Source organism: Podarcis tiliguerta, assembly GCF_965153285.1.
Source record: "Podarcis tiliguerta genome assembly, chromosome: 4".
NCBI lineage: Eukaryota > Metazoa > Chordata > Lepidosauria > Squamata > Lacertidae > Podarcis > Podarcis tiliguerta.
Genome location: NC_139537.1, coordinates 45178017 through 45204027, shown reverse-complemented (window position 1 = coordinate 45204027; position 26011 = coordinate 45178017). Strand labels below are relative to the sequence as shown.

The 26011-nt window shown below is 40.6% G+C and overlaps 1 protein-coding gene across 1 annotated transcript in view; it reads left to right on the top strand.

Annotated features, from left to right (window-relative positions):
- Positions 1-246: 246 nt before the first annotated feature.
- SAMSN1 (SAM domain, SH3 domain and nuclear localization signals 1) overlaps positions 247-26011 on the top strand; it is a 74880-nt gene continuing 49115 nt past the window's right edge. The window contains exons 1-7 of the mRNA XM_083439278.1: positions 247-365; positions 4644-4781; positions 9172-9212; positions 11776-11813; positions 15201-15287; positions 21067-21143; positions 22974-23036. Of these exons, the coding sequence (XP_083295404.1) occupies positions 342-365; positions 4644-4781; positions 9172-9212; positions 11776-11813; positions 15201-15287; positions 21067-21143; positions 22974-23036 (468 nt within the window). The 5' untranslated portion in view covers positions 247-341. The remainder of the gene's footprint in view (positions 366-4643; positions 4782-9171; positions 9213-11775; positions 11814-15200; positions 15288-21066; positions 21144-22973; positions 23037-26011) is intronic.

Sequence of the window (26011 nt, the reverse complement as noted above, 5' to 3'; positions counted from 1 at the left end):
CGCTGTAGACACTAACTGAGCCAGTCAGGCTTGCTTTGGAATCACAAAAGTGCAGTAACCTGAGCAAATTAAATTCAAGGCTGCTGGACCTTAATCTGGTTTTGTTGGTAAACATTGTTCATTAATTTAAGGAACTGCGTGTGCTGGCCCAGGCAATCCTGTCTCATTTGATAATGGGCTGGGAATCCAGTGGATTATTGCAGGGATTTTATCTTGCCCTAATCTCTAGGGAGAAATGTTCAAACAGCTGGGGAGGACAAGAAGGAGCTGCATTCTGTGGCTGCAATTCCTTGGACAAGGATAATATTTGTAAATGCTGCAAATTTTGACTTCGGAGAAAAATGAATCTGTTCTGTTTTTCACTGGTAAGTCTCTTCTTAGTCTGCCTTACTTTATAAACATGAGCTTTAGTCAGGTGACAGAGATTAAAGGTGTTAAAAAGAGAACTGTTGGGTGTACAGTATGAAACTCTCGGTTAGTAAGGGGAAGGGGAATAGAACAGCAAAGGAAGCAAATCATAAAAATAAAAATAAAATAAAACCAGAGAGGAGCGTGATTTGGAAGTATTTTGTCTGGTAGCTGTGGAACTGATGTCCACCCCCCTTAATGGTTCATGTGGAGCCGTTTTTTATTCATGAAGATGAAACAGTTTCTCTTTGTGTCATGCATTCAAGAAACGATTTGAATTCCATTTCTAACATGGTGTTTTGAAATATTGAGACTTATGCAGTTGCAGTGTGACCTGGGGGGGGGGGGGACATTGTGTGTTCTCACAATATAAATGCCATAAGGTTTTAAAACTTTGATAGCACACTTTAAGTGTAAGTACTATTGTAAAATGCAGCTCTTTTCACAAGATATTTTAGTCTATGCGCTGTAGTGTTTCAATATCTTTTCATATGGTGAAAGCAAATGCAGGGTGTGGTTTTTTTTAAAACAAACAAACAAACAAGCAGTTTTTCCTACCTGTTTGTGAATATTTATGCTTCTACCATGAAAATTTAATTGAATACATTGCTTATTTGTTGAAAAGAAATATATATTTTTTTAAAGTGACATTTTGATCTAGTTCAATACATGCAAGTATCTTGTTTTCATTTCTTTTTAGATTTATAATCCTCTATTGTATACATCATAAAAGAACACTGGTAAATTACAGTGGCAAGTACATTAAACGAGCCAACAACAAAGTGAGAATACAAAGAAGTTGGAATAGAGTTCAGGTCAAGAATCTATTAGCACACCTTACAGTGGCTTCTATCTCATCAAACCTCGTTAAAATGATTGTTCTTGCTGATTTCCTATGAAACTAAAGATCAAGAGGGCTTGATGTATTTCCTTTAGATGGAATTACTGTACATAAATGAAGTATTTTTTTTAAAGACTTGTCGTTATACCTATCAGTGAAAGTTTCCATTTCACTTGAGATGAGACAGACATAATTGCAGTATCAGGGATTATCTGGGCCATTTTGCCCCTGCAAGTGGCTGTGTGTACAACATGAGCCAAGAGATAGTTATTTATTTATTTAATAAAAATTTATACACCCCTTGATTTTAAAAAAACCAAACAAAACCATCCATGCGGTTTACATCAAGATAAAACCATGAAATCAAGAACAAATTACAATAGTTTAAAACATACAAAATGTTTAAACAGAAGGTGCTTTAGCTGAGTACTTTTCACCATATTTCTCAAAACAGGAAAATTTAGTTTGAAATGCGGTAATTGGCTCAGACAAATTCCATTACCAAATTCAAAGCTTTTGAATGAATTATAAGATCAAAGGATAGCTCAGCTGGTAGAACATGAGACTTAATCTCAGGGTCATGGATTCGAGTCCCACATTGGGTAAAAGATACATGCATCGCAAGGGGTTGCATTAGATGACTCTCATGGTCCTTTTCAACTCTGTAATTTTGAACAAATCATTTGTGACCCATGTATTTTGGCTTCTTTATGCAAGGTGCCAGAGTGTGCTGGTTAGAAACTGCCTATTGTCCCATATATATTGGATTACATGTTGCCCTGACTCACATGTGCCAATGGGGTAGCCTAGTCCTGCTCATTATAAAATTGAATCTCCCTGTGACATATCTGATTGGCTTTAGAACAGAATTGAAGATTTTGAATGAACTTCTTTAGAATGGGTGTGAGAGCTGGGCTAGAAGCAGGGAGAAGGCAGAAGGGGAGAGAGAACGAGAGAGACTTGATTTCTGCTTGATTCGAAGGCTGTGACCTTCTGGGGAGTTAATGCTGTGAGCCCCTCCATCATAGGCTCAAGTTGTATTAATAATAATAATAATAATAATAATAATAATATTTATTTATACCCCGCCCTCCCCAGCCAAGGCCAGGCTCAAGGCGGCTAACAAGCAATAATAAAAACAAGTTGAATGAATACAACTTAAAAACAAAATTAAAATACAACATTAAAATATTAAAATGTAGCCTCATCGCAGGAGGAGAAAGGAAAAGAAAAAAGAAAGAGGGGGAGGGAATCAAATTGGCTCCAAGCCAAAGGCCAGGCGGAACAACTCTGTCTTACAGAGTTATTTATATGTGCAAATAAACCTTATATCATAAAGACACCACAGATTCCACTGTCTCTCATTCCAAGGAAACCAAACTCTGAATAAGTGCCTGGAGGTGGCTTGCCGAAAGGTCACCAACATGGTATTTTTACAGGGTGAGGGGAGCATTTTGGGAAAGGATGGTCAGAGCAGAGATGTAGCAGTGTGTGGCTTTGTAGGTTGGTTGGACGTTATTGACTTTAAAACTTGCATTGAGTCTCTAGAAGCAATGGAGAACATCTGTCCTGTGGGACTAATTAGACTCAGCAGGGATTCTAATTTGATTTACCCCAAGCTGCACCCACCTGCCTTACACGTGATATCCTATATGACATCAGCAGCTACAAATGTGGATTTCTTCTGAAAATTGGGTTTTCAGAAACTGCCAGACAGATGATCGACAACACCGACCAAGTCCTGTGCCATGTGAACTGATTTCCAACCACACAGGCAAAGGAAATGGGGTTTGCAGGCTCTACTGATCAGGTGATCATTGATGCATCCAAAGTCCTCTGCTTTAGCCTGCATTGTTTGATTTCAAACTATGTGGGAAAGGAAAATACTTCACCTGAGGTCATGCAAAAGCAGCTGAAAACTGGGGAATTTTCAGGTGTGTGGCAGATATATAGGTGGGATGGGAAATCTAAGAATCTAGCCCACCAGTTAGAAAAGTTTCCCCATTCCTCTTTCATATAGAGGTCCACAAAACAGTCTGCCTATTTAGGGACAGAAATCTAATTATTTTGTCCCAATGTGCAAGACACTGTTGGATTTTAGTAATTTGCTATAGTAAGGTTTTGCATGAGGTTCCTAAACAACCAATAATCATAAGCAATTGTAATTGCATATCCAGTATGTAACAATTGTGAAGATTATGTATCTGGTGTGAAATCAACTTCTGTGGAGAAAGACAAAGGGATGTTATCCCGGCTTTTCTGTGGTTTGTTAAACTCAACTGAGGAAAGTTCTCTTCAAGTCATACAGAAAAGATATACAATCTGCTTGCATCTGCTGGAAGATGAAAAGAATTAACCCAAATAAGGTTTCTTCCATTTCTCCATCTCTCTTCCATATGTTGGCTCTAAATTTTACTGGTAAATCCTAATATTAAATACAGTGTGGCAGCTTAATCGTCTTAACGACTTTCAGAGTCACTGAGCCACTTTTGCAGTTTATCAATATTTGGTTCAGCAAATAAAGGGATGGTGTAAAGAAAATATTCTTGTTCTTGCTAATCTTTGTTAAAGCAAAACAATAGTTCTGCAAACAAAGCTCTTTCTTTGTGGGATGTAATCCAGATGAATATGCATCTGAAGACCAGTTGCTGAGAATGGCAGGTGGGCAGAATGCTGTTGCATTCAGGTTCCGCTTCTGGGGTTCCTAGGGGCATCTGGTTGGCCACTGTGTACCAAGACTGCCCAAGTTATTTTGACACCCGAGGCAGAATGTCCCACAATACATAACCATCTGCTGCCCTTTCATGGCACCCAAAATAAGCTGTGGTGTCTGCTTCACTTTGCCCAATGGTGGGGCCAATCCTGAGCCTATTCCTGGACCAATTCCCTGCCATAAACTCAGGCAAGTGGGGCATACCAAGGATAGTGGTGCAACTGGCAATGTTGCCACTTACTGTAAGATCCTCAACACCTGCTTTTTTCACATCTTCAGACCTGGGCATAATCGGGTCTCCACATGAGTACAGCAGATTAAGATAAATACTCAATTTAAAATAGTTGCAAACCCCACCCCCAGTAATTGTGGACCTCTGACCATCTGTGGACCCTTGGCACGATTTTCTTTTGCCCTGGAAATTTTGTGGAACCTGTAACAGCTGTTTGGCATGCTGTTCTTACTGTACTTGAAATATAAGAGAGAGTGGCCCTCCCCAAAATATCAGAAATAGAAGCAATACTTGTGTGAACTGACTTTGTATGACAGACTGAATACTATTCTGTTCTAATCATTATTTCTTACTGGTCCTTTACCATAAGATCCCAGGGCAGATTACAACAATAAAATATACAATTATAGAACAGTTGCTAAAACAATTATGATGCTCTTGAATTTCAGGAGGGCTCTATGGATAGTTTATATGAACCAGTTAAGGAAAATCAAGACCCACATGAGACCATTTGCATGACTAGCAGGGCTAACACCCCAGTAATTGCCTCTGTGAAATGTGGACCTCCCGAAAGATCTCAGTCTTTGGTAAGTGATCCTACATCAGTAATTTGATGCTTAATCACTAATGTCATTCTGTCTTTAAACATTTGGACTGCTTTTCAATGGAATTGTTATAACTGCTTAGGTTTTAACACAGACTTACAAACACAACACTTTTCAAACTGGTACGTCTCTGAAAACACCAAAAGTTATATGTTAGAAAAAGCCCAGTCCCTTCCATAATGGTCAGAAGTAACTGGATTAGGATATGGTCCAGGATCTAGGACCCTGTCTTTCTAGGGCAGTCCACTCTCCTTAATGAGATGTGGAAGTTCCAACCAAGCATGAGAATTCCCCAGTGTGTATAAGCAGCATCTGTTTATTGTACATGACTTGGCAAATGTCTCCATTGTCCATCTCCGCTTGATGCTCATATCCCATTTCACTTCTGCACTAGCACATAGTACTAGGGTGAAGGCGCAAAGTGTGCAGATGAATTATGGGTTTTTACTCTTGACCCCATCGCCAAAGAAACCTGGCTTCTTTCAGCTCCAGCTCCAAATACTAGGGATGCCTGAGGTCCAAACGCCTTCATGCAAAAATCTCTATGCAATCAGGTTTCTGGTGATGTCTACACACAAAAAAAAACCTCATATGCACAAAAACTTCCCTGTCTCTCACATCCATGCTAACATGTAGACCTGGGGCAGAGCTTTGCATCACCAGTGGAAGGTGATTAGTCAGTTTAGGTCTTATCCACACTTCCCCTTATCCCGCTGCTTTCCCCTGCTCCCCACCCCCACTCCCGGAAAACCACTCTTTAGCGCTCAATTGGAGCAAATGGCAATTTGGATTGATGTTTGTTCCAATCTATCACTGAAGAATGGGTTTTCCCTTGGAAAGGTGTCGAGCAAGAGGGGAAACCGCCCAGACTCATGCTTTCTGGACCTGCTTCTCTTGCATGCAACTCTGCATGTACCATCTATTGCTAAGCTGGGCCGTAATCCAACAAATATAACCAGGAGAAACAAACAAAGAATACATCCATCAGGAAAGGGGTGGAAATCAATGCAATATTCCAAATGCTTGCATGATTTAGTTCCATTTACTTTCCTAGTTGTTTTCAAATGGAGCTTTTGAAGCTCTTATCTATTTCCAATAAAACCTAACTGCAAGCCATCTGTGCAATGTTTAGCAGCAATATTATTTTAAAGAAAAGAACACACAAGATCTTGATTGTATGCAGTATGAATCAACAGATGTTATTTTCAAAAAAGAGTCTGGTATTACTATGAACCTATTTCTGTTATCCCTTGGAAATCAGGTCACCATGTTAATGTATGTTACTAAAATTAAAGTCATGGCATGAGGGGCAGTCACAAAGGGCAGCCAGACAAGATATACAGATTTATCTTTGCTACTGTTTTATGAATGAGCATTCAAAGTCACTGTTTGTGCTACAGCAGGAATTGGTGCCTCTGAAATAAAGTGTCACTTTTATTTGGTACAAGTACTGGTAGTTTCTCAACACAACTCTACCTCAATAATTTCATCTGGTATGCCAGTTATGGCGGTATCTAGATTTGGGTAACTTGACCACAGTATTCCATGCGTTGACCATCTCAAGACTGGATTACTGCACTGTGCTTTACGTGGGGTTGCCCATGGTCCTTGGCTGGAAGCTCCAGCTGGTGCAGAAGGCAACGGCTAGACTGCTGATGAAGGCAGATGGCCAGCAGCATGCTACACCTCTGCTAAAACATCTACAATGGCTTCCCATTTGCTCCCAGGCCAGGTTCTTGTTTTGCTATTCAAATCCCTGAATGACTTGGATGGAGGATGCCTAAGGACTACCTGAGCCTTTATATCCCAGCCTGATCATCTGGAGGTCTGCCATTAGTTGTCCTCTAGAAGTTGGGTGTTTATTGTCACCAGTCTGATTCTGTGAAACATTCTTCCAGCAGAGATTTGGCAGGCATTCTCACTTTTGACTTTTAGGCTGTTGGATGATGTTTTTTAATATTGAGTAGCTAGTCATTTTAATTATTGTTTTGTACTGCTTTTAATGTTTTCTTTTTAAGTGTTTATGTAGTTGTGCAATGCCCTGATATTCTGTGAAAGGGCTGTATATAAATACTTAAATAAATAATCAGTCAATCAATAGTCAACCTCTCAAAGGCAGACCTTGGTAATATGCTGCCCTGTGCAAGGCCATTTGATGCCCTCCCCCCCCCCCCAGCCCTTGTGGCGCTGGCTTGTGCCAGGCTTTGGAAAGGAGGTGTGAATCTCTGGCAGGGTCCTAGAACCCTCCTACCTCCTTCCCAAAGCCCAATAAGCACTTGCCTGGCTTTGAGAAGGAGGAAGGATGACTCTAGGACCCTGTCCGAGCCCTTGCACCTCCTTGCCCAAAGACAGGCAAGTACTTACTGGCTTTGAGAAGGCACCCTCCTTGGCCCAGTGCAACTGCACTGCTCGCACTGCCCTAAATCCACCTTTGCCCTTTTCTCTGATATTAGCACCTTGCACTGCTGATGAAGCTGAAATGTCAATTATGACAGGTTGGACCAGCATGGAGTACTCTTGTTCAGGAATTATCCATAGTGATAACTCTTTGGTGTCATGTCCTTGTCCCAGCAGCAGAAGCAGCAGCAAACCTTTTTATATAGCCCTCCCACCCAGAATTAGGAATGTTATACAAGTCAGAGAAGCTTGTGCAGTTAGAATATGCAAACGATCATGTTTTAAAGCTCTAGTATGTAACATGCCCTAAGACACTTGCCATGTCTGGTTGAATGTGTGAATCTATCAGGCTGTGGTTCACTCTATCCTTGCTGACTGGCAGTGACTCTCCAAGGTGTTTCCCACCTCTGCCAGGGATTACATTTGGAACTTTTCCTTTGTTCCCATAACAGAGAACAAGTGGATTCACCACAAAGTTAAACTCTCACACACTCAATGCACACAATAGTAAGCAAAACAATCTCTGACATCATCTCTCATTCATTGATATCACATGTTTCATGCCCATGAAGAGGGAACATTTTTTAAATGCTGCACTACCTTTTTTTAATGTAACACTAATTAAAATTCTTCTTTGGGGGGGAAAAGGAAGAAAAGAATACTAAATCAGTTAAATTGCTCACTATCAACCAGCTTTAATGAGGAACATAAATATCCTGTTGGATCTCTACATTTTTGTTTTGAGAAATGTTTAGTACAGTAGTTAACTAAAAATAACAGCTCTCTGCTGTGTCACTCTGCTAGCTGCAGAATCAATATGGTTATTTATAAAATAGTTTCTAGAAATGGAAAACAAGATTAGCGGTGACGTTTCAGCAATGTGCCTTGTGGAAAAATGCCGCTTAGGCCAAAGCGCAATGTGTAATCTCCTATCTGCTATTTCTAGCGTGAGAGTTATTAGGTCTACACCTTATATGCAGCTCTAAGCTTATTAACTGAGCCTGCCTGGACTCTCATCTTGAATCCTGTCAGTCACCATCTGAACATTGTCACCTCATGATTTCAAGGCGGCATAACTTTATTCCAAAATCAACAAGGACTCTCTCTTTCAAACTCTGAAGAATTTTGCTAGAATGCCTTTGTGATGAGGAACAAGTCATACATGTACAGCAAATGGGTCTTGCTACAATATTCTGCAATGTATACCCATCACTGAACAGGAATGTTCCATCTCAGCCAAGCTGCCTTCCAGCTTACTATAAGCAAAAGGGGATTTAGGGCAGTGCAGCTGGTTCTGCCACACTGGACATCACAACTATGACATAGCCAATTGAGCAGAAGGGAGTGTACGCCGAATGTTAGCCTCGCACAGAGCGCCGCTGAAATTTGAAGGGCCAAAGTCTGCCCCTGCTATAAGGGCTCCTCCAGACTATTTGTTTCCACAAAACTTATGTGTAGATTAGACTGTGCCTGGTGTTTACTGAGCATTGATTCTGAATGGTTTTGGGAGAGATTATACAACACTGAGCATTCATTCTGGATTTACTCAAATTTGCTTGCTCATAGCTATGCATCTTCCTGTTATTCACTCATCCCATGCCTTTCTGAACCACAAGAATTCCATTTTTAAAAATGAATTCATGGACCTAAAATGACTTTAATTCACTTAAACTGCACAAACCAAAATTTCCAGTATGCACTTGAATCCCTTCTGCAAAATTCTGACAGTTTTGAGAAGACCTAGAATGTTAGGAGCTCAACAACTCAATTCCATCTCCCATTTCTTCTTCCCCTAATATCCCATTATATTTCTAGAAATGGTACTCAATAGTCTGTAACTTTTGCACTTAGAATGCTCACACTTCACTGAGTTTTGGGGAGGTAGTATGAATTTTAAAGACATAGTATAAGAACTATTTTTTAAAAAATTGTTTTTTAAATTGGAAACTAACCAGTTTTATTCTTTTCACCAAAGGAATTTTCTGATATTGAAAACACATTGATGAAAAAAAGACAGTAAGTGGACATTTATAATAGCATCCGTGCACTGTCTCTAGTTTTGTGTACTAACCTAGCCTCAATCTTTTAATTGTTTATGTATTTGTACTGTGTATGTGGCAGTGCTAGTGCCATTTGAAAATGTATATAAGCTTGCAAAACACTCTAAATCTTTTTCAGCATTTTGTTTCCAAACTTTCTCTTTACAATAACTGAAGAGGAGACATCAAAACTCAGATACATTTAGTCATCATTAAGCTCAGCATGAGTTAACCATATGTATGGTTTCCCCCCATAAGACTTATATGGTAACCTATTTCAGAGTGTGCTTGTACTATTGACCTGATAATCTTCTTCTGAGTTTCCCCTCCCCCCTTTATCCCAATACAAATTAGTTTTCAAAATGATTTGGATTAACCACCAAGCCAAGGTATATTTTATCAGGCATTTCTATGACAGTAGTTTGGTTGGACTAAGATTTGCATGAGCCAATCTTATGATTGTTTCTGCTAATGACTAGTATGCACACTGATTTATTTTTGTATTTATTTAAGAGAAGAGCTGGACTGGCAGATTCCGAGCTTCTGACAGGATCTTTGTAGGTGTTTCCTCTTTCAATTGCCATCTCATTTTGCAATCCCATCTTATACAACGACTTATCTGCAGATCTGTGTCTATGTGACAGACATACAGGGCCAGCCCCAAACATTTTGCTATCTGAGGTGGGCAATCAGATGGCACCGTCTCTTCTTCAAGACACAAAAACCCAAGGCCAGCCAAGTTTATCTTGGCACCTGAGGCAGAAATTTCCCCAAGTACCTCTCTCACTCTTCAGCAGCAAAAATAAATATTAATATTAATAATAATAATAAATAACAATTTGCTGCCTTTCATGGTACCCAAATCAGCTCATGATAGGGCCAACCCTGCAGACATGTCAGCTATTAAGCCATCTGAATTTCCGGATCACTATTATCAACAGATGAATTTATTGTCCAAGTTCAGGCTCAAGATAGAGAGAGAGCTTGTCTTGTGAATGTAATGGTGATCAGTTGATAAAAATACTATTTGAGGTGCATTTCTCCAATAACAATAGACTAATGTCCAAGGCTTTCTGCTGGGCTGGTAAGAGGGAATCTTCTGTACCTATAATAGTTATGCAGCAGAGGAAGTTTTCTCATCGCTGAGTATTTATTCTTGGGATTTATACTCCCTACTCATCAACAAGTTCCAAACTGTAGCTCAGTGCCAAGGTACCTGCTTGCATACAGAAGGTCTTAGGTGCCATTCCTGGTATACCTAGGGTTGGGCCAGGAGAGACCCTTGTCTGAAATCTTGGCAAGCCACTGACTATTGGCATATAGATAATATCATGTGAGGTACCAACTTGGTATAAGATAGCATCTTGTGTAACCTAAAATTATAGTAGAAACAAAAACCTTAAAACAATGCAATTTAAAAGAGCGGACAAAATAAAGCAGACACAAAGCAGCAGCTTGAGAAGCAGTTTTTCATAGTGCTCAAATCCTCTCTTCTGCATAACTATATTAAGTATGTAAAATATTTCTGTTCTCTATTGCATCTGATTATTTGTAGAGACTGTTGCATTCCCCTGGTCTGTTGGGGGGGGGGGGGAGCTGGCCATGTTCCATGTGACAGCAGTAGTAGTTAAAGGTAAAGGGACCCCTGACCGTGAGGTCCAGTCGTGACCGACTCTGGGGTTATGGCGCTCATCTCGCTTTATTGGCTGAGGGAGCCGGCGTTTGTCCGCAGACAGCTTCTGGGTCATGTGGCCAGCATGACTAAGCCACTTCTGGCGAACCAGAGCAGCGCACGGAAAGGCCGTTTACCTTCCCACCAGAGCAGTACCTATTTATCTGCTAGCACTTTGACGTGCTTTCGAACATTTTCAGCACTGGAGGGAAGCAACTCTGTGGTCCAGGACTGCTGTCCCAAGTAGTTTGGAGGCACAGAAATGGAGAAACAGGTAGACCTGTGCCTACTGTAGAATCATTCAGGTCACATGAGCACCCCTGGCCAACTACTGCCAAAACAAACATGTCCTGATGGAGACAATGCTTTGGATGGATTTTGAGGGGCAGAGAGGGATCACACTTGTCCTACCTAGGACAGCATTTTGTTTTTAGCAATCCAGATTCTTGAACCTGTGTGAACAACAGTTGACTCAGACAATCATCCACTCATTACATATAATGAATAATGTAAACCAATTATTTGTGAATTATGTGCTCCCCGAATGAGTCATGCTCCCCTTAACTATTTGGTAAATGCTTGGCAATGAATAATAGATGGGAAGAAAATTAGGCTCAGTTTGAGAATAATTTTCTCAACCAAAGCAGGGTCAGACTTATGATAAATGACTTAGAGTCCTATGGCAAATTTATTATGGCATGAGTTTTTGTAGGGTGCAGGATTGTTTTATCACAAAGCTCCACTGTAGTTAGAGTGCACAGGCATCATTTAAAGATAGCAGACAAAAACCCTGGTTCAGTCGTTAGAATAACTACGTTGAATCGATTAATAAAAGATCAGACTCCACATTCTTTTTATCTCTTTCTAGGTCCATCCAGAAGTCCATGTCAGAAAATGAACCATTTGGTTAGTAATTCACATTGTGTTCTGTTCAGGCTTTTGTGTTGTTGTTTTATCACGCAAATAAGGGGACATGTGTTGAATGCATCTAGTGAAACAGACAAATCCAACACTCTGACAGAGGTTGCTGGAAAGTACCATACATGCATACAAAAAAACAATTATGGGAGCATTTCAGATTTAATAGAATGTGTGTCTAATTTGTTTTCCATTGTTAAAATGGCTATTTTCCTTTGCTAGTTGAAACCGCAAACATAACTTGAGAAATGAAATGTATTTTCATAAAATGTCTAATCATTTTTTCATGTTTGATGGTCAACATATCCTGTTTTCAGCAGCTAGCTTTATAAAAATCATTTCGTATATATTCCAAGTTGTAGAACTGATTTATTCAGACATTTTAAATACTTTTTTTTTTTTTGCTGAATATGGAAATAAATAAAAACATGGCAATCCATCATAAAGAGCCTATCGACCTCTCTGTGAGTTTTGCAGTTCAGCAGGATTTGCATCCATTCATATTTTATCTCACTAGATGACAATGAATGGAGAACATTTAAAGCAAGGATGCTTTCTAAAGGTAAAAATATCGATTTTAATTGCCAAAACCTTCATATTTCATGACACCATATTATTGCTTTAAAGCCCACAAGTATAAAATGGCCATGCCATATCAAAATAATTTCCAAGTGTATTTAAAATGAAAAAGAAAAACCGAAAAGCCTTAAAAGGAATTGCATCAACATTCAGAAGAAATCACAACAGATGTTTCATAGATGTGGTTCTTAGTACACTCTTGAAATCAATACAATACAGTCTTGAAATCAATATGAACCATGAAAGAGATGCAATCATATTCCTAAAAAAGATGATACTACACTCTCACATGTTGAAACCATAAATTTGCTGATGTCTGCTTTGAATAAATCGGTGTGGCATCCTTAAAACAAAATCATGGCAAATCTGTACTCATAGAACTTTCCTAGGGATATTAAGACCAATTGCTTCACATGCAAGTTGACAAATAGAGATAGCAAGTCAATAGTAGCTTGCAACCCAACACAAGTTTCTCACATCAGCAGTCAACACATATTTGCCAGCTTTGCAGAGTTAATTTAGAGGCTATGGCCTCAGGGTTTGTGGCAGCTGCTTCTCTTCAGACGCTTACTTTTTGATGCAAGAGTGACACCTCCAACATCACCAGCAACAGAGCCCAAACCCTCAGCATGCTTGTCTTCTTGCCTGACTTCAGGGTTTGGGGTTTTTATTTACCAGTGCTGACCCTGAAGGGGCAGGATCAAAAGGGGATCTCCACCTGAGGGGATCCCCTTACGGGGCACTGCAGGAGCCATCTCCTTAACTTCTAGATAGCATGAAGCTGGGGTGTACCTTTTCTGAGGCTTTTTGTGTTGGGATTAAGAACCACCGGTTCATCTATGTGAGTATTAGAGTATTCCCAAATTGTCTAAAATAAACATTAGTTGGATCACTCCCAAATAAACCGTCACTGAACCGAAATCGAAATAAGCTACTGACTGATTTCAAAGCTCCCTTCCTGGTCAGGATCCTTTAGCTGGTAGTTACTGGCCAGATTTGGATCCAGTTTAGGCTCTGTTACAGGCTTTAGTCACCCGGAGTCAGAAGAGAGACAGTGGGTTTTTGACTTTGTTGATTCTCATTGATCTTTCAGCAGCTTTCAGTCCAATTATCTTTCAGTTTTGACCTATAAAGCCTTAAATGGCTCAGGATCACAATACCTCAAGGACCATATGTGCCTCCTTCGCGAGAGGTCAGGAGGGTGGCAACACGAGAACGGGCCTTCTCTGCAGTGGCTCCCCATCTGTGGAATGCTCTCCCCAGGGATGTCCATGTGGTGCCTTCACTATACACCTTTAGGGGCCACACAAATATGCTCCTTTTCAACCAGGCCTTTGCCTAACTCGATCCTATACCCTGTTCAAAAATGCTAGCTCTGGGGGGTTTTTATTGGGTTGTTGGTTTTGTTTTGATTTTATGTATTTTATATTTTATGTGAACTGCCCTGAGACCTTCAGGTATAGGGCAGTATAGAAATAATAATAATAATAATAATAATAATAATAATAATAATAATACAGTGGTACCTTGGGATGCCAACGGGATCCATTCCGGAGCCCCGTTCGCATCCTGAACAGAATGTAAGATGCACCTGCGCGCCTGCGCGGGTCGCATTTCGCCGCTTCCACGCCAGCACGTGACCTCATTTTGACCATCTGTGCATGCGCAAGCAGCGAAACTGGAAGTAATGTGCTCCATTACTTCCGGGTCGCCGCAGAGCGCAACCTGAAAATACTTATACTGAAGCATATTTATCTCGAGGTATGACTGTAATAATAATAATATCCTTCTGGAGTAGCTGTCCAAGTTGGGAGCGGGCAGTATTGCTTTGCAGTATTTCTGGCCCTAGTTGGATGGCCGAGTCTAGAATCTGGTGTTTGAGCGGTATTGTTCAGATTTTGTTCATAAATTGTGCAGATTTGTGCAGCCAGCAGTGTGGGGCTCTACATGGTTTGAGCTACCCTCCATGCTATTTAACATCTACAGAAAACCATGGTGAGGTCATCCTGAATTATGAAGTGTGTTGCCATCAGAATGCTGAGGACTCACAGCTCTACTTCTCCTTTTCATCATCCTTATATACCCAAGCGATTGTTGTGCTCTACAGGAGAGGGCATCCTGCAGATACTGTTGTTGTTATTGTTGTTGTTCTAAATCACCCTTCACCCTAAGGTCCCAAGGCAGGCTCCAGCATATAAAACAATATTAAAAGCAATTAAAAACAACTTACAACCATAAAATAAGTGGCCCCATTTCACACAATGTTGGAATAAGGACTTTGTGTGTTAGCACCTCTCATTACATATCAGACAGGTGTCTTCTCTATTGTTTTTCGGCATTTGTTGAAAACTTTTCTCAACAAGCATAGATTTTTATCTCATCAGCATCTGTAATGGATTTAAAATTGTTTCTATATACCGGTATGTAGTGGATTTAAATTGTTTATAGATATATATGCATTTTATTATATTGTTTTTATATATGCAATGTGAAATTGCTTTGAGATTCTTCATGACAAGCAATTCATAAATGAAACAGGCAACTGAACAAATGAATAATCACTGGCTCTTGTGGTACTGTAAGGACTCTCTGACACTGTAATATGGATCTGCAGATCAAACTAAATATTGTGCATAGATGCCAATTGGTCTAAATCTTTTCCACTTTTAGAAGCTTTTTCAAGGAAATTGCCCTTTGGGATTGGTTGATCTGCATCCCAACGCTAATTATGTAGAGTTTTCGGCTGCTTCACTAATATATGAATCCAGGAATCTGCTTTCTTTGCTTCGCTTCTAGATAGGAAAAATGTGAATGGCACACTCGGGCAGCTTCCCAAGAAGCAAGAGAATGATTTGTACTTCGGAAGGCACTGTCAGTCTGAAGGTAATTGCAATACGCATTTCAGCTGATTTTGCATTTTCCTCAAAACATTTTAAAGGGCACAGAGGAAAACAGTGAAATAATTTGTCAAGGCCTCTGGTGGGGAGGGCTGACTCTTCCCCAAGGGAAAGATATGCACTTTAAATAAAGTGGAAAGTTGAAGCAAGGAACAGCATGGCTTCTATTAAATGCTTCCTGTAGCTGACATGTAGCAGAAGACCCTCATGCAAGCAGCTTGTTGCTGTTTTGATCCTGGCAGAAGATTAGTATGCCTGCTATTTGACATGTATTTCCGATGAACTGTATGCTAGGTGCTTTGTACAAAAAAGAAGTAGCAAAGCCTTCTAACAGGAAGCCCACATTGGGGGAGGGGGGAAAGAAATATAAATCCCCATCCTGTCTCAGTAGCAGAGCAAGTGCTTTGCATTCAGAAGGTTCCAAGTTCCTTCCTTGGCATTTTCAGGTAGGGCCAGGAGAGACTCCTGCCTGAAATCTTGGATAGGCACTGCCAGTCAGAATAGACAGTACTGAGCTACATGGACCCATGGTCTGACTTGGTATAGGACTGCTTCCTGTCTTTCTAGCCTAAACATTTTTTGTTTAGATGTAAATCTCATTGATATCTGTGCAGCTTAATTCTTGTGCCAGAAGTAGTCTAGTCATTCTGGCCACATGACCCAGAAAGCTGTCTGTGGACAAACACCAGCTCCCTTGACCTGAAAGCAAGATGAGCACATAGTCCTGAAAGCAAGATGAGCACATAGATGAGCACAAGATGACCTGAAGATCATCTTGACAAGATGAGCACAAGATGACAAGATGAGCACAAGATGACCTGAAAGCAAGATGAGCACATAGCAAGATGAGCACAAAGATGACTATGGGGTCATCAAAGATGACCCCATAGTCATCTTTGACTGGACTTTACCATCCAGGGGTCCTTTACCTTTACCTACTAGAGACAAAATCATGTGGGGTTGGGGATGGGGAAGAAGACTTGTGTACAGCATTTTAGACTAGACTCGGACTGGATACACACACAAAAAATTAAAGCACATTATTTCCCCAAGGAATCCTGGGAGCTGTAATTTATTCCTACAGAGCAACAATTCCTCGCACGCTTAACAAACTAGGGCTGGATCTAGGCACATCAAAAAGGTGTTACTGGAAAACGCATTGTACACTTTATTATGGGAAATCACGTTGGCAAAAGACGGGACTCAACAGCACCTTCTGATGTCACAGTGTTATAACACATATAAAATGCTTTTCCTTTACTAATGTTGACATAAGGTAAAGGTAAAGGTACCCCTGCCCGTACGGGCCAGTCTTGACAGACTCTAGGGTTGTGCGCCCATCTCACTCAAAGAGGCCAAGGGCCAGCGCTGTCCGGAGACACTTCCAGGTCACATGGCCAGCGTGACATCGCTGCTCTGGTGAGCCAGAGCCGCACACGGAAACGCCGATTGTTGACATAAGGTTCTTCAAATGCATGGTGTGTATGCAGGCTTACAGTATATTTTCACTATGGTTTGCCAACACTTCGGTGGGTCCTATCAGTCTGATTTTACACAGCACTATGGACACACCAGTACGTGAATGGAGTTTCCAAGGAAAGGTACCGACATACAGGGGAAGTGAGCCAGGAAGCTGTGGCCAAGCACAGCTATAAATATTTTTTTACATATCTACCACCTTAACCACTGGTGCTCCTGCTCCCTTTCCACTTTGAATAAAGGAGCCAATATGAAATACTAGTTATCATGGCACTTGAGGGTAGTACATAATAGCTTGAGGAGCAGCTATCTCTATGCAGTCCTTTCAGAATTCCGGCCTACTCAGTTTAGATAAGAGAGTTGACACAAGAACATGGCAACTTTTATGTTATGCCTTATCAAAAAGCCTGTTTGTTTTTAGAATTCACTGAATCAGGGTAAGTTGCCTCTCTATTTCCTTCTTTCTTTCTCCTTACTTGTCCCTCCTTTCTAAAGGCAATTGGGTGTGAGGATTAAGTGATTGACCCCACAGAAACTAGACCCTGATGAATCAAAGCACTAAACCACAGGCTTAACTTTAAGCACCTTAAAGCCATAGATTTCAAATAGGCTATTCATGAGCCTATCTTATCTTTTAGCTTTTCTTTAACCATTTCATTTCCCTGGGCACACCATGAGGGTCTTGGCCCAGTTTGTAGTACAGTTTACTTCTCCCATCATAGTTTTGAATAATCCTACAGAGAGTTCCTACATTGCCAGATGGCCTGGTTGCTTGGGTTCATTTTAGGATCTGCACATTGACTTTGTCTTGCTATGCAGTATTTCCTGCACAGTTTACAGCAGGAAAAGGCGCATGGAGAGACGTAAAGGCATAAGGAGATGTTGCAGCAGCAAGAGTGGAGGGTTTTGCGCATGGTCCTGGCTTACAAGCATATGATACCGTGTATAGTTCAATGTTTTCTGTGCTGATTAGCAGTGATCTTGCAGACTTTTGTGCACTTATAGCACAATAAAATCGGATCTGTGCTGAAGCTAAGTAGGTCTGGTTAAAGCTGAAATAAAAAACCAAGTAGAAACCCATCTCTACTGCTTTGAGTTCCATGATGAAAGGAAAGTGGGATACAAATGTATTTATTCTTCTTCTTCTTATTATTATTATTATTATTATTATTATTATTATTATTGCAAAGGGAATACACAAAGCTTTGTTCCCCAGGATGATGATACTGCAGATTTAAAGTAACATTTTGGTAACACCTTCGTATTTCCCAAAAGAATAATAATACCAACTGTTGCTGACGTTAACATTTTGAGGGAACGTAACTTACATTTGTGGTTCGAGGACCCCCAACCCCCGTGAGGTGGAAATAAACACACAAGGACGCGTGGTATAAGGTTTATGTGCATGGAAAAGGCCACAACTTTATTGGTTACTGCAATGCAAAGGTATTGGCTTAGGCATTGGATGACCACAGCAGAGGGGTTGAATCATCAGTAGGGTAGGCGGAGCCAGTTGATGCCTATCCAACTATAGGCTCACCCCTGATGTCACCGGGGTCGTGCCATGGCCTCCAGCCAAGCAGGCATCGGACAGAATACACGACCGCCGGATTCCTTTAACGGAATACCCAAATCGAAGGCCTAGGCGATGGCCACACCTAGCCTTCCCACACAGCATAACACCCAAATCCACTGCCTAACCTACCCACCAATACCACAAAAGTTGTGACGATTGCTACGAGGTAGGCGAAAAAACCTATAGGCCTAATGCCAACAGGAAAAACTCCTACCAGGCCCCCAGACAACCGGGCGACCAACCTAAGGTCCATAGCAAGGCCAGAAGAAAACTTGAGCCCTGAGCTAGAGGGAGTGGAGGGTGGGTGACTCTCGAAGCAGCGATGTAGAAAGAGGCTGAGGAGGGGGCCGGCCCCAGCATATATACTAAGGTCAAGCCCTCCCCCTCTACGGGCTGCTCCAGGTGGGAGCCGCCTCCTGGGCGTGAGGCACCGGCCAGGTGAGCCGGAAGAAGCAGGCGCTCCCGCCCCTGCATGGGCGGGGTTGGGGCTCCCGTCCACAACCACTCCCCTCCCTTCTGGGGAGGAGAGTCTTTTCCAGAAAAGTAGACTGATTTGATATACTACTAAAACAATTGTGGTAATCTATATGCTCATGTGCATGCAAATTCCATTTACATTAATGAGCTGTTTGCAAGTGAAAAGGTTTAGGATCGAGGTGTGAAATCTCTAATTAGATTTTGGTTGAAATACATCATCCAACTTCACCTAATACAAACTAAAGGAGTTGGGTTTTTTTTTTAAAAAAAAAGATCATGCCATATAAAAGAATTTAGAAAATAAATGAAGACAAAAGTAGACTTTCTTATTATCGTTGGCATCAATCTGTCTCAAGAGAATGGAGTGCATCTCCAGGGTGCAGCCAAACCTCTGGAGAATCACAGTGCCTGCTGTGGCTGCAGAGGCTGGTAACTCATAACTGCTGCCTCTTGCAATGTTTTTGCTGTGTTAGCAGCACCAAAGTGACCTATCTGGGGCACAAACGTAGGCAATTTGTATGGGGTTCCTGGGCTGCCCAGACAACAAGTCTCTCTTCTCATCCTTACTGATGTGGCCCAAAGAAAAATGAGCAATATGTTTGGTGGAAGAAGCATACAAGACGCCATCCATCCCTCTTAGGAACTCCACTCTGGATTTGTGTAGGGTTTACTCCTTAGCCTTAGCCTCTCCCCAATAGGTCCCACAAGGCAGCGGGTATGGATTTTTCCTCTGGGTTTCCTCCCAAAGTCTTTCTCGTGAATGAATATATCTGTAAGGCAGCAGAGGTTTAGGATCAGAGTCTTCCTTGATTTGGAAGGTTGACGAGCCCCAACCTGGCAGGTGGAGTAACTGCCTTCTTGACCAGTGGACACACTAATGGTCTTGTCTGCTCAATCTGCCGGAGCCTGTCTTCACATGCAGGAGAAGTCCCTAACTCACTGAGGTTTTAAGACTCATCAGCTACCCTCACCTAGTTATCAAAGCTGTTTGCTGGGGTGTGGCCTCTGTCACATGCTGACAGTTTCTAGGAGCCACAGGTGAAAACTGAGTGCAGGGTAGGGAACAAAGGTGGACAAAGTACCCCAGAAGGAGCACAATGTGTCTCCCACAAGAGGTATTACCCATCCCATGACACCTATACATAGTAATAGTATAGAAATGTTCTTTATTAATTCGAGACGAAAATGTAAGGTAACACTTCCCCTTTACTATAAATTTCTGATCAGTTTTAGCCAGATGCAATGAAAGAGGCACAGTTATTATTTGTTTATTTCATCTACAGTGACATCTATTTCATTCCTAAGCACAATTCAAACACCTGACTACGTATTGATAAGCCTTCATCTTTTCCTACCTCTGCTTAGGACTGTAAAATTGGGAAGTGGGTTATTAAGGATGTAGCAAATCACAATACATGGATGGCTGTTGGAATTCTGCTTCAAGGCTCACAATTTTGTAGGCTTTGCCTAGAGCTAGCTAGTAAACAGATCAAAAGTCTAATGCTAACCAAGTTTGTTCAGATGCACGCAAGTACTTCCATTGAAATATGTTTGGGACTGCTACTTTAGTGATCCACAAATTAGGCATGAATGAGTTTAAGTCCATGTATACCAGCTTAAGTAGCTGATGAATCATAGTGGTGATCTTTAGAAAGACTGGGACAGTAAAGATGTTCCCACTATGGAAAGCAGCATGGAAGTAAAAACAAAAACAAAAACCTTCACAAGAACTTTGCTGAATGAAAATCTTGATTTCAAACAGTAAAAACTCATTATTATGATTAGAGAAAATTTTCAAAGTGCTTCCTGTGTGTTTGTGTGTGTGTGTGTGTGTGTGAATGAAAGACAATATGTGTTTATCCTATAGTCAAAGAACATAAATATTCTGACCTCCTAGGTGTCTGGTGTACTCCAAGTTTCCCCATCACCACAGCTATTTTAAATGTCTACAGCATACCAAGAGGCAATGAATATTTTTAAAGCTGACAAGATGTTATAAGGGAAGGGAAGAAGCCCAGAGAACACAGGAAATAAGATTGAAAGCTTTAAAAAAGAAACAACAACTCCAATTTTCCTACTGTGGTAAAAAAATATCTCTGCGTTTCCTACCACGTTTCTATTATATTTGTATATGTTACTCGTTCTATTTTCAATGAAAATGTATTGCAAAAACTTTAATTAGGTTCTTCGTGATAATAATCTTTGTACTTTTCTAATTCCCACCTCCGGACAGAAATGAATGAAGATTTTCTTATCGGAGAAAGGTTTCATTTACTACAAGGAACAAGAATAGAGGAAACTACATGTCAGGTAACTGTGAAACTGTAGCAGAACTTGGGCAATAGAAATACCCCCCTGAGGTTCTTTCTAGACTGGGTTGCAAAATGGATCCCATGTGTCTGTAGGCTTGGCTGGATTTTTTTTTTCTTATCAGCCTGCTCTCTGACTAAGGACTGCTAATGGAATCCTTCCCACAACATCCTCGTTGAGCCACCCTGGCACCCTGCTTGGAGGGTCATGCATAATTTTTATTGCGTACTCAAACAAATGGGCCTGCCAAATCATTAAAGTTGGTGGTTCTCTTTTGGTCTGTGGTGGTTGAGCAAATCATGCTGGCCATGTTTCTAAGCTTTTATAATAGATGCTCATTCACACAATCCACATTAGTCAGATCATGAGCTTCCTGGTGGTCACAAGCACTCCAACAGGTTAGGGGAAGAGCTGTAAGTCAGTGGTAGAACATCTGATAAAGAAGAACAAGTTTCAATCCCTGGCATTTCCAAGTAGGTCTAGGAGAGGACCTTCTCTAGAAATCCATTGCCAATTAGTGTAGACAACACTGAGCTAGATGAACGTACAGGGCAGCCTTGTATGTTCTTGCCAACCTCCTGGACCAGATATGTATCTCCTGTAATTGCTTCACTTAAGGAGAAAATAATCTCATGTGGGAAGCAAGAGTATTTAGAGTAATTTTTTAATTTTTCCACTCTTTTAAATAAATGCGGCCAGGAAACTGCTTCAAGACAGGTTCCTATGAATGTGTCACAATCACACTAGGTTTGTGTATCTGGTGAACTAAGTAAAGAATGAAAGTTTGAATATCTCCCTTGATTTGTTTTTATTCAATGGGTTATTCTTTTTCTTTTATATGACCCATAAGGGTTTAATGCTTTGTAGCACACGCAAACACATAACTATGCTGCCATTAAATTAGTATTGTGAAATTTTATTTGGCACAGACCTATCCTAAGTGCTTTGATCAATCTAGCCAGCTCCAGTTTGGTGTATGTGTCCAGAATGTTTCTCAATTTTTATAAACATATACTGTGTCTCCAGGCACTTGTCTTCAAAAGACTACATTAATTAACCCACTAGTATGAGCAATTAAAGAAGCCTGACCCTTGGGCTTGTGCATAATAATATAAAGGTAATTAATGATTCATCAGTTGCTGAACACTGAAGAACTAGAAGACACAGCAGAAATAGGTGTTCCTAATGATGCTGTTGTTATTGATAACCGTGAACAAATTAAAAGGAACCAAAGGGGGTTCCCTTATCAATGGGCAAGTAAGTTGCTACACAATTATCTCTCTCAACCAGTGTGTTACAACTTGTGGTTGGTTTGGGGTGAGACAAACCACAACCTAGGTTTGCATATAATGCTAAGCCAAACCATGGCTTAGCTCCTGATGATGTGGAAGAAGCAGCTCTGAGGGAGAAGAAAAGTGGCCATAATTTTCTAAATGCAAACCAGGACATTTATTCATTTATACTAGGCCATTAGTGTTACATGTGAACTAGGCCATTATGTCATTGAGAAGCAATTCAAGATGCTGTAAGTCAGCCTGGGAGAGCTATGCCCCCCAAGGGTAGCATCTATATTATTTTATGAATGAAGTTTGAGTCCCAATATTAATTTTGGCTTGCTTCTTCTTCTTGGACAGTTCTTACTTGACAACAGAGAACTATGTGGGGGGCCTCACAGCCAATCAACTGATTTAAAAAAACCTACCTTATTGGTATTATTGATACCTTTTATTTTAAATGCATTCTGCATAGCCCAATCGCTTTCATGATATATCTACATGGTGCTGTTGCAATTCCTGTTGTTGACATTTTGTTTACCCTTTTGTGGCCAAGGTAATGACATTTGAACAGTGGATTCCACCTCAGAACAATGTCCCAAGTGCATCCAGTGATACAGTAAGAGAGATTCCACAATTTATATTCCTTTTTCGTTTTGGCTGAATTATACATTGGCTGCAGTGTTTTGAAAGGCCTTCTTCGGCTTTTCAACATTATAGAAGCAAACCCTTTTAGATCTATGTCTTTGTGCCCTCACACTGATTTGCCAGCCAAAGGTGAGTGTGCCTCAATAGTATTTGTGCCTGTGGAGATTTTAGGAGATTAGGTTGCCTCCATTTCGCCTTACCTACAAGGACTCTGATAAGAAAAAAGTTTAGTAAAAATTTGTGCTGGTCGAATGCTGATCAATGTAGCTAACTGGTAGCGTCAGGACAACTAAGATAATGCAGTGTTAGATTATGGAGAGAAAGATGGAGAGCTGAATTAAGCCTAGAAGCCCCATACCTGACACTCCCCAATTTTGACCAAAACACAGCCCTGCACCCTTCTAGATGAATGAAGAACCAGGCAGAAAATCAGGCAGAGGGCCTTCTCAGTAGTGGTGCCTGTACTGTGGAACGCCCTTCCATAAGATGTCAAGGAAATAAACAACTATCCGACTTTTAGAAGACATGTGAAGGCAGCCTTGTTTAGGGACGTTTTAATGTTTAATGTTTTATTATGATTTTAATATTCTGTTGGGAGCTGCCCAGAGTGGCTGGGGAAACCAGGTCAGACAGACGGGGTATAAATATATTATTATTATTATGGCAGTACAGGGGCTGCCATGAAAGATCAGTATGCCCCATTTGCTTCCCTGTACTTCTCTCCACTAAGGTGAAGTGCAAACAATGAAGTCTTAAAGTATATTCTCCATAACTGTGTGCTTTCTGGCACTATTCAGGTTAGGAATATAGAAAGGGGCCTTATTCCAGATCACACTATCTGCCTTTCTGACTCAAGACTGACCAGCAGCTCTTCCAAATCTCAGACCATGAGTAAATGATATCCGTATGGGTTTAGCATAGATCATATATTGTATGATTGTGCCCCATTCATATAAGCACATGCTTGAGTGACTCAAAAGAAAGACAGGAATAGGTTTATTTGTCCCAGATATAAATATATTTAATTTTTATTCATTCATTTTCATATGCAACCTCCCTCCTTCCTGTTCAAGTATTCAATATTTCCCCTACCCCCACACAGCAGTGTGATGCTCTGAAACTGTTTCAGATCCTGTTTCTGATAAGTTGCTGTGGTCATGAAGCCCCAGAACATTTGGTGCTTATCCTTAATCAAAGCAAAAAAGAAAACTCCAAAGCTTTCATTAACACACAGTTTGCATCAGTAAAATATAACTACTGCATTTATTGTTCTGCTTACATGACTTTTGCTAAGATAAAACTCTCCCCCTCTCCACAGTAACTGCTTTTAAAACAAAGAGGATTACACTTCATCCATTAGCAAAATTGTTTGAGTAGATTATATTCCCGTTTTACTTTGAGACGCTCAACCATCCACCCCTCAAATAAAATACAAGTTCAGACCTCGGTTATTCTCAGTTAATAATTAGAGTTGGACACGTTGTCTGCTAAACAATCCGCTTGACTTGGGTAGGTTTGCTTCTGGCTAAAATGCGATGATTTCTGTGTTGTCAGCTAAGAAGCCATTTCATGTGATAATTATCCCCATTGCTTTTTGGTGGAGTTGTACCCACCAAAGTACTGCACAGTGGCTTGAATCTATTTGCTGCATGAACAGATGGAACATCCATTAATGGCAGAACTCCAGCTGCTCAGGAAAGGACCCCTTCTGCATTTTGAAGTCTCATTCTGTGAATGGAATGGCATTATAATCTCAAGCATGTCTGACCCAACCAAGTGAACATGCAACTTCCCCCAGATGCAGACTTCTGCATCTCTTGTTAAGATGACTGTGAATGAAATTAGATTTTCTATTCCAATTCCACACACTCAAACATAACTTGAGTTGCGTCAACATGCACCAGCTGAGGATGGCATCAAATAAAATTAAATCCAATGCAAAACTATAGACTGCTTTTTATCTTTCAAATAGAGTTCTGATGAAAAGTTCTCAGATATGTAAAGTCATTTTTATATTTCAGGGGGTTACGCTTGGTTCAGCATATTCAGTAATGTTATATTGCATCTCAGGATCCTATTATTTTGTAATCTCTTCTCCATTATATTTTCCCTATTCTACAAACCTGCCAGTTCCTCATATGATTTGTGTACTCTGAAATCTATGGTTAGGTTGAAGAACCATTTGTTTCAGAACTCTTCCATTAGCTTACTCAAAAATGTAGTGTATTACATATTTATTCTAGTAAAATATCATATTCCTAGCGTAAGGTACTCTGTGAAAATACCCTTTACCAGCCTAGTAATGGTATTCCACACATTTGTAACAGAAATATTGTTGTTGTTGTTTAGTCGTGTCCAACTCTTCGTGACCCCATGGACCAGAGCACGCCAGGCACATGCCTGTTGTCTTTGTCCATGGAGTTTTCTTGGCAGGGATACTGGAGTGGTTTGCTTGTTCCTACACCAGGTGGATCATGTTTGGTCAAAACTCTCCACTATGACCTGTCCGTCTTGGGTGGCCCTGCACGGCATAGCTCATAGCTTCTCTGAGTTATTCAAGCCCCTTCGCTACGGCAAGGCAATGATCCATGAAGGAGTGTAACAGAAATACTAGTACTTAAAGGGACTACAATCCAATGGTTGATAAGCACAAAGTAGCTGCCAAATGGAAACACGTTAGTTGCCCTATAACCTGAGTTATTGAATCATTTAAAAAAAAACAGAAACAGAGAATTCATAAAATACAATCACATGTATACTTAAAAAAACAAAAAAAACCCCAGCAGCCTAAACCTGGTTCCAGAGCACCGAAATAACGTAACAAAGCAAAACCACATCCATCCTAACCACCATAGAAACAGACTCCAAAGTGTTACGATCAATGTTTTAAGTATTAAGGTAAAGTCAAGGGAGAATAAAGAAGACTTTCCTTGATGCCAGCAAAAT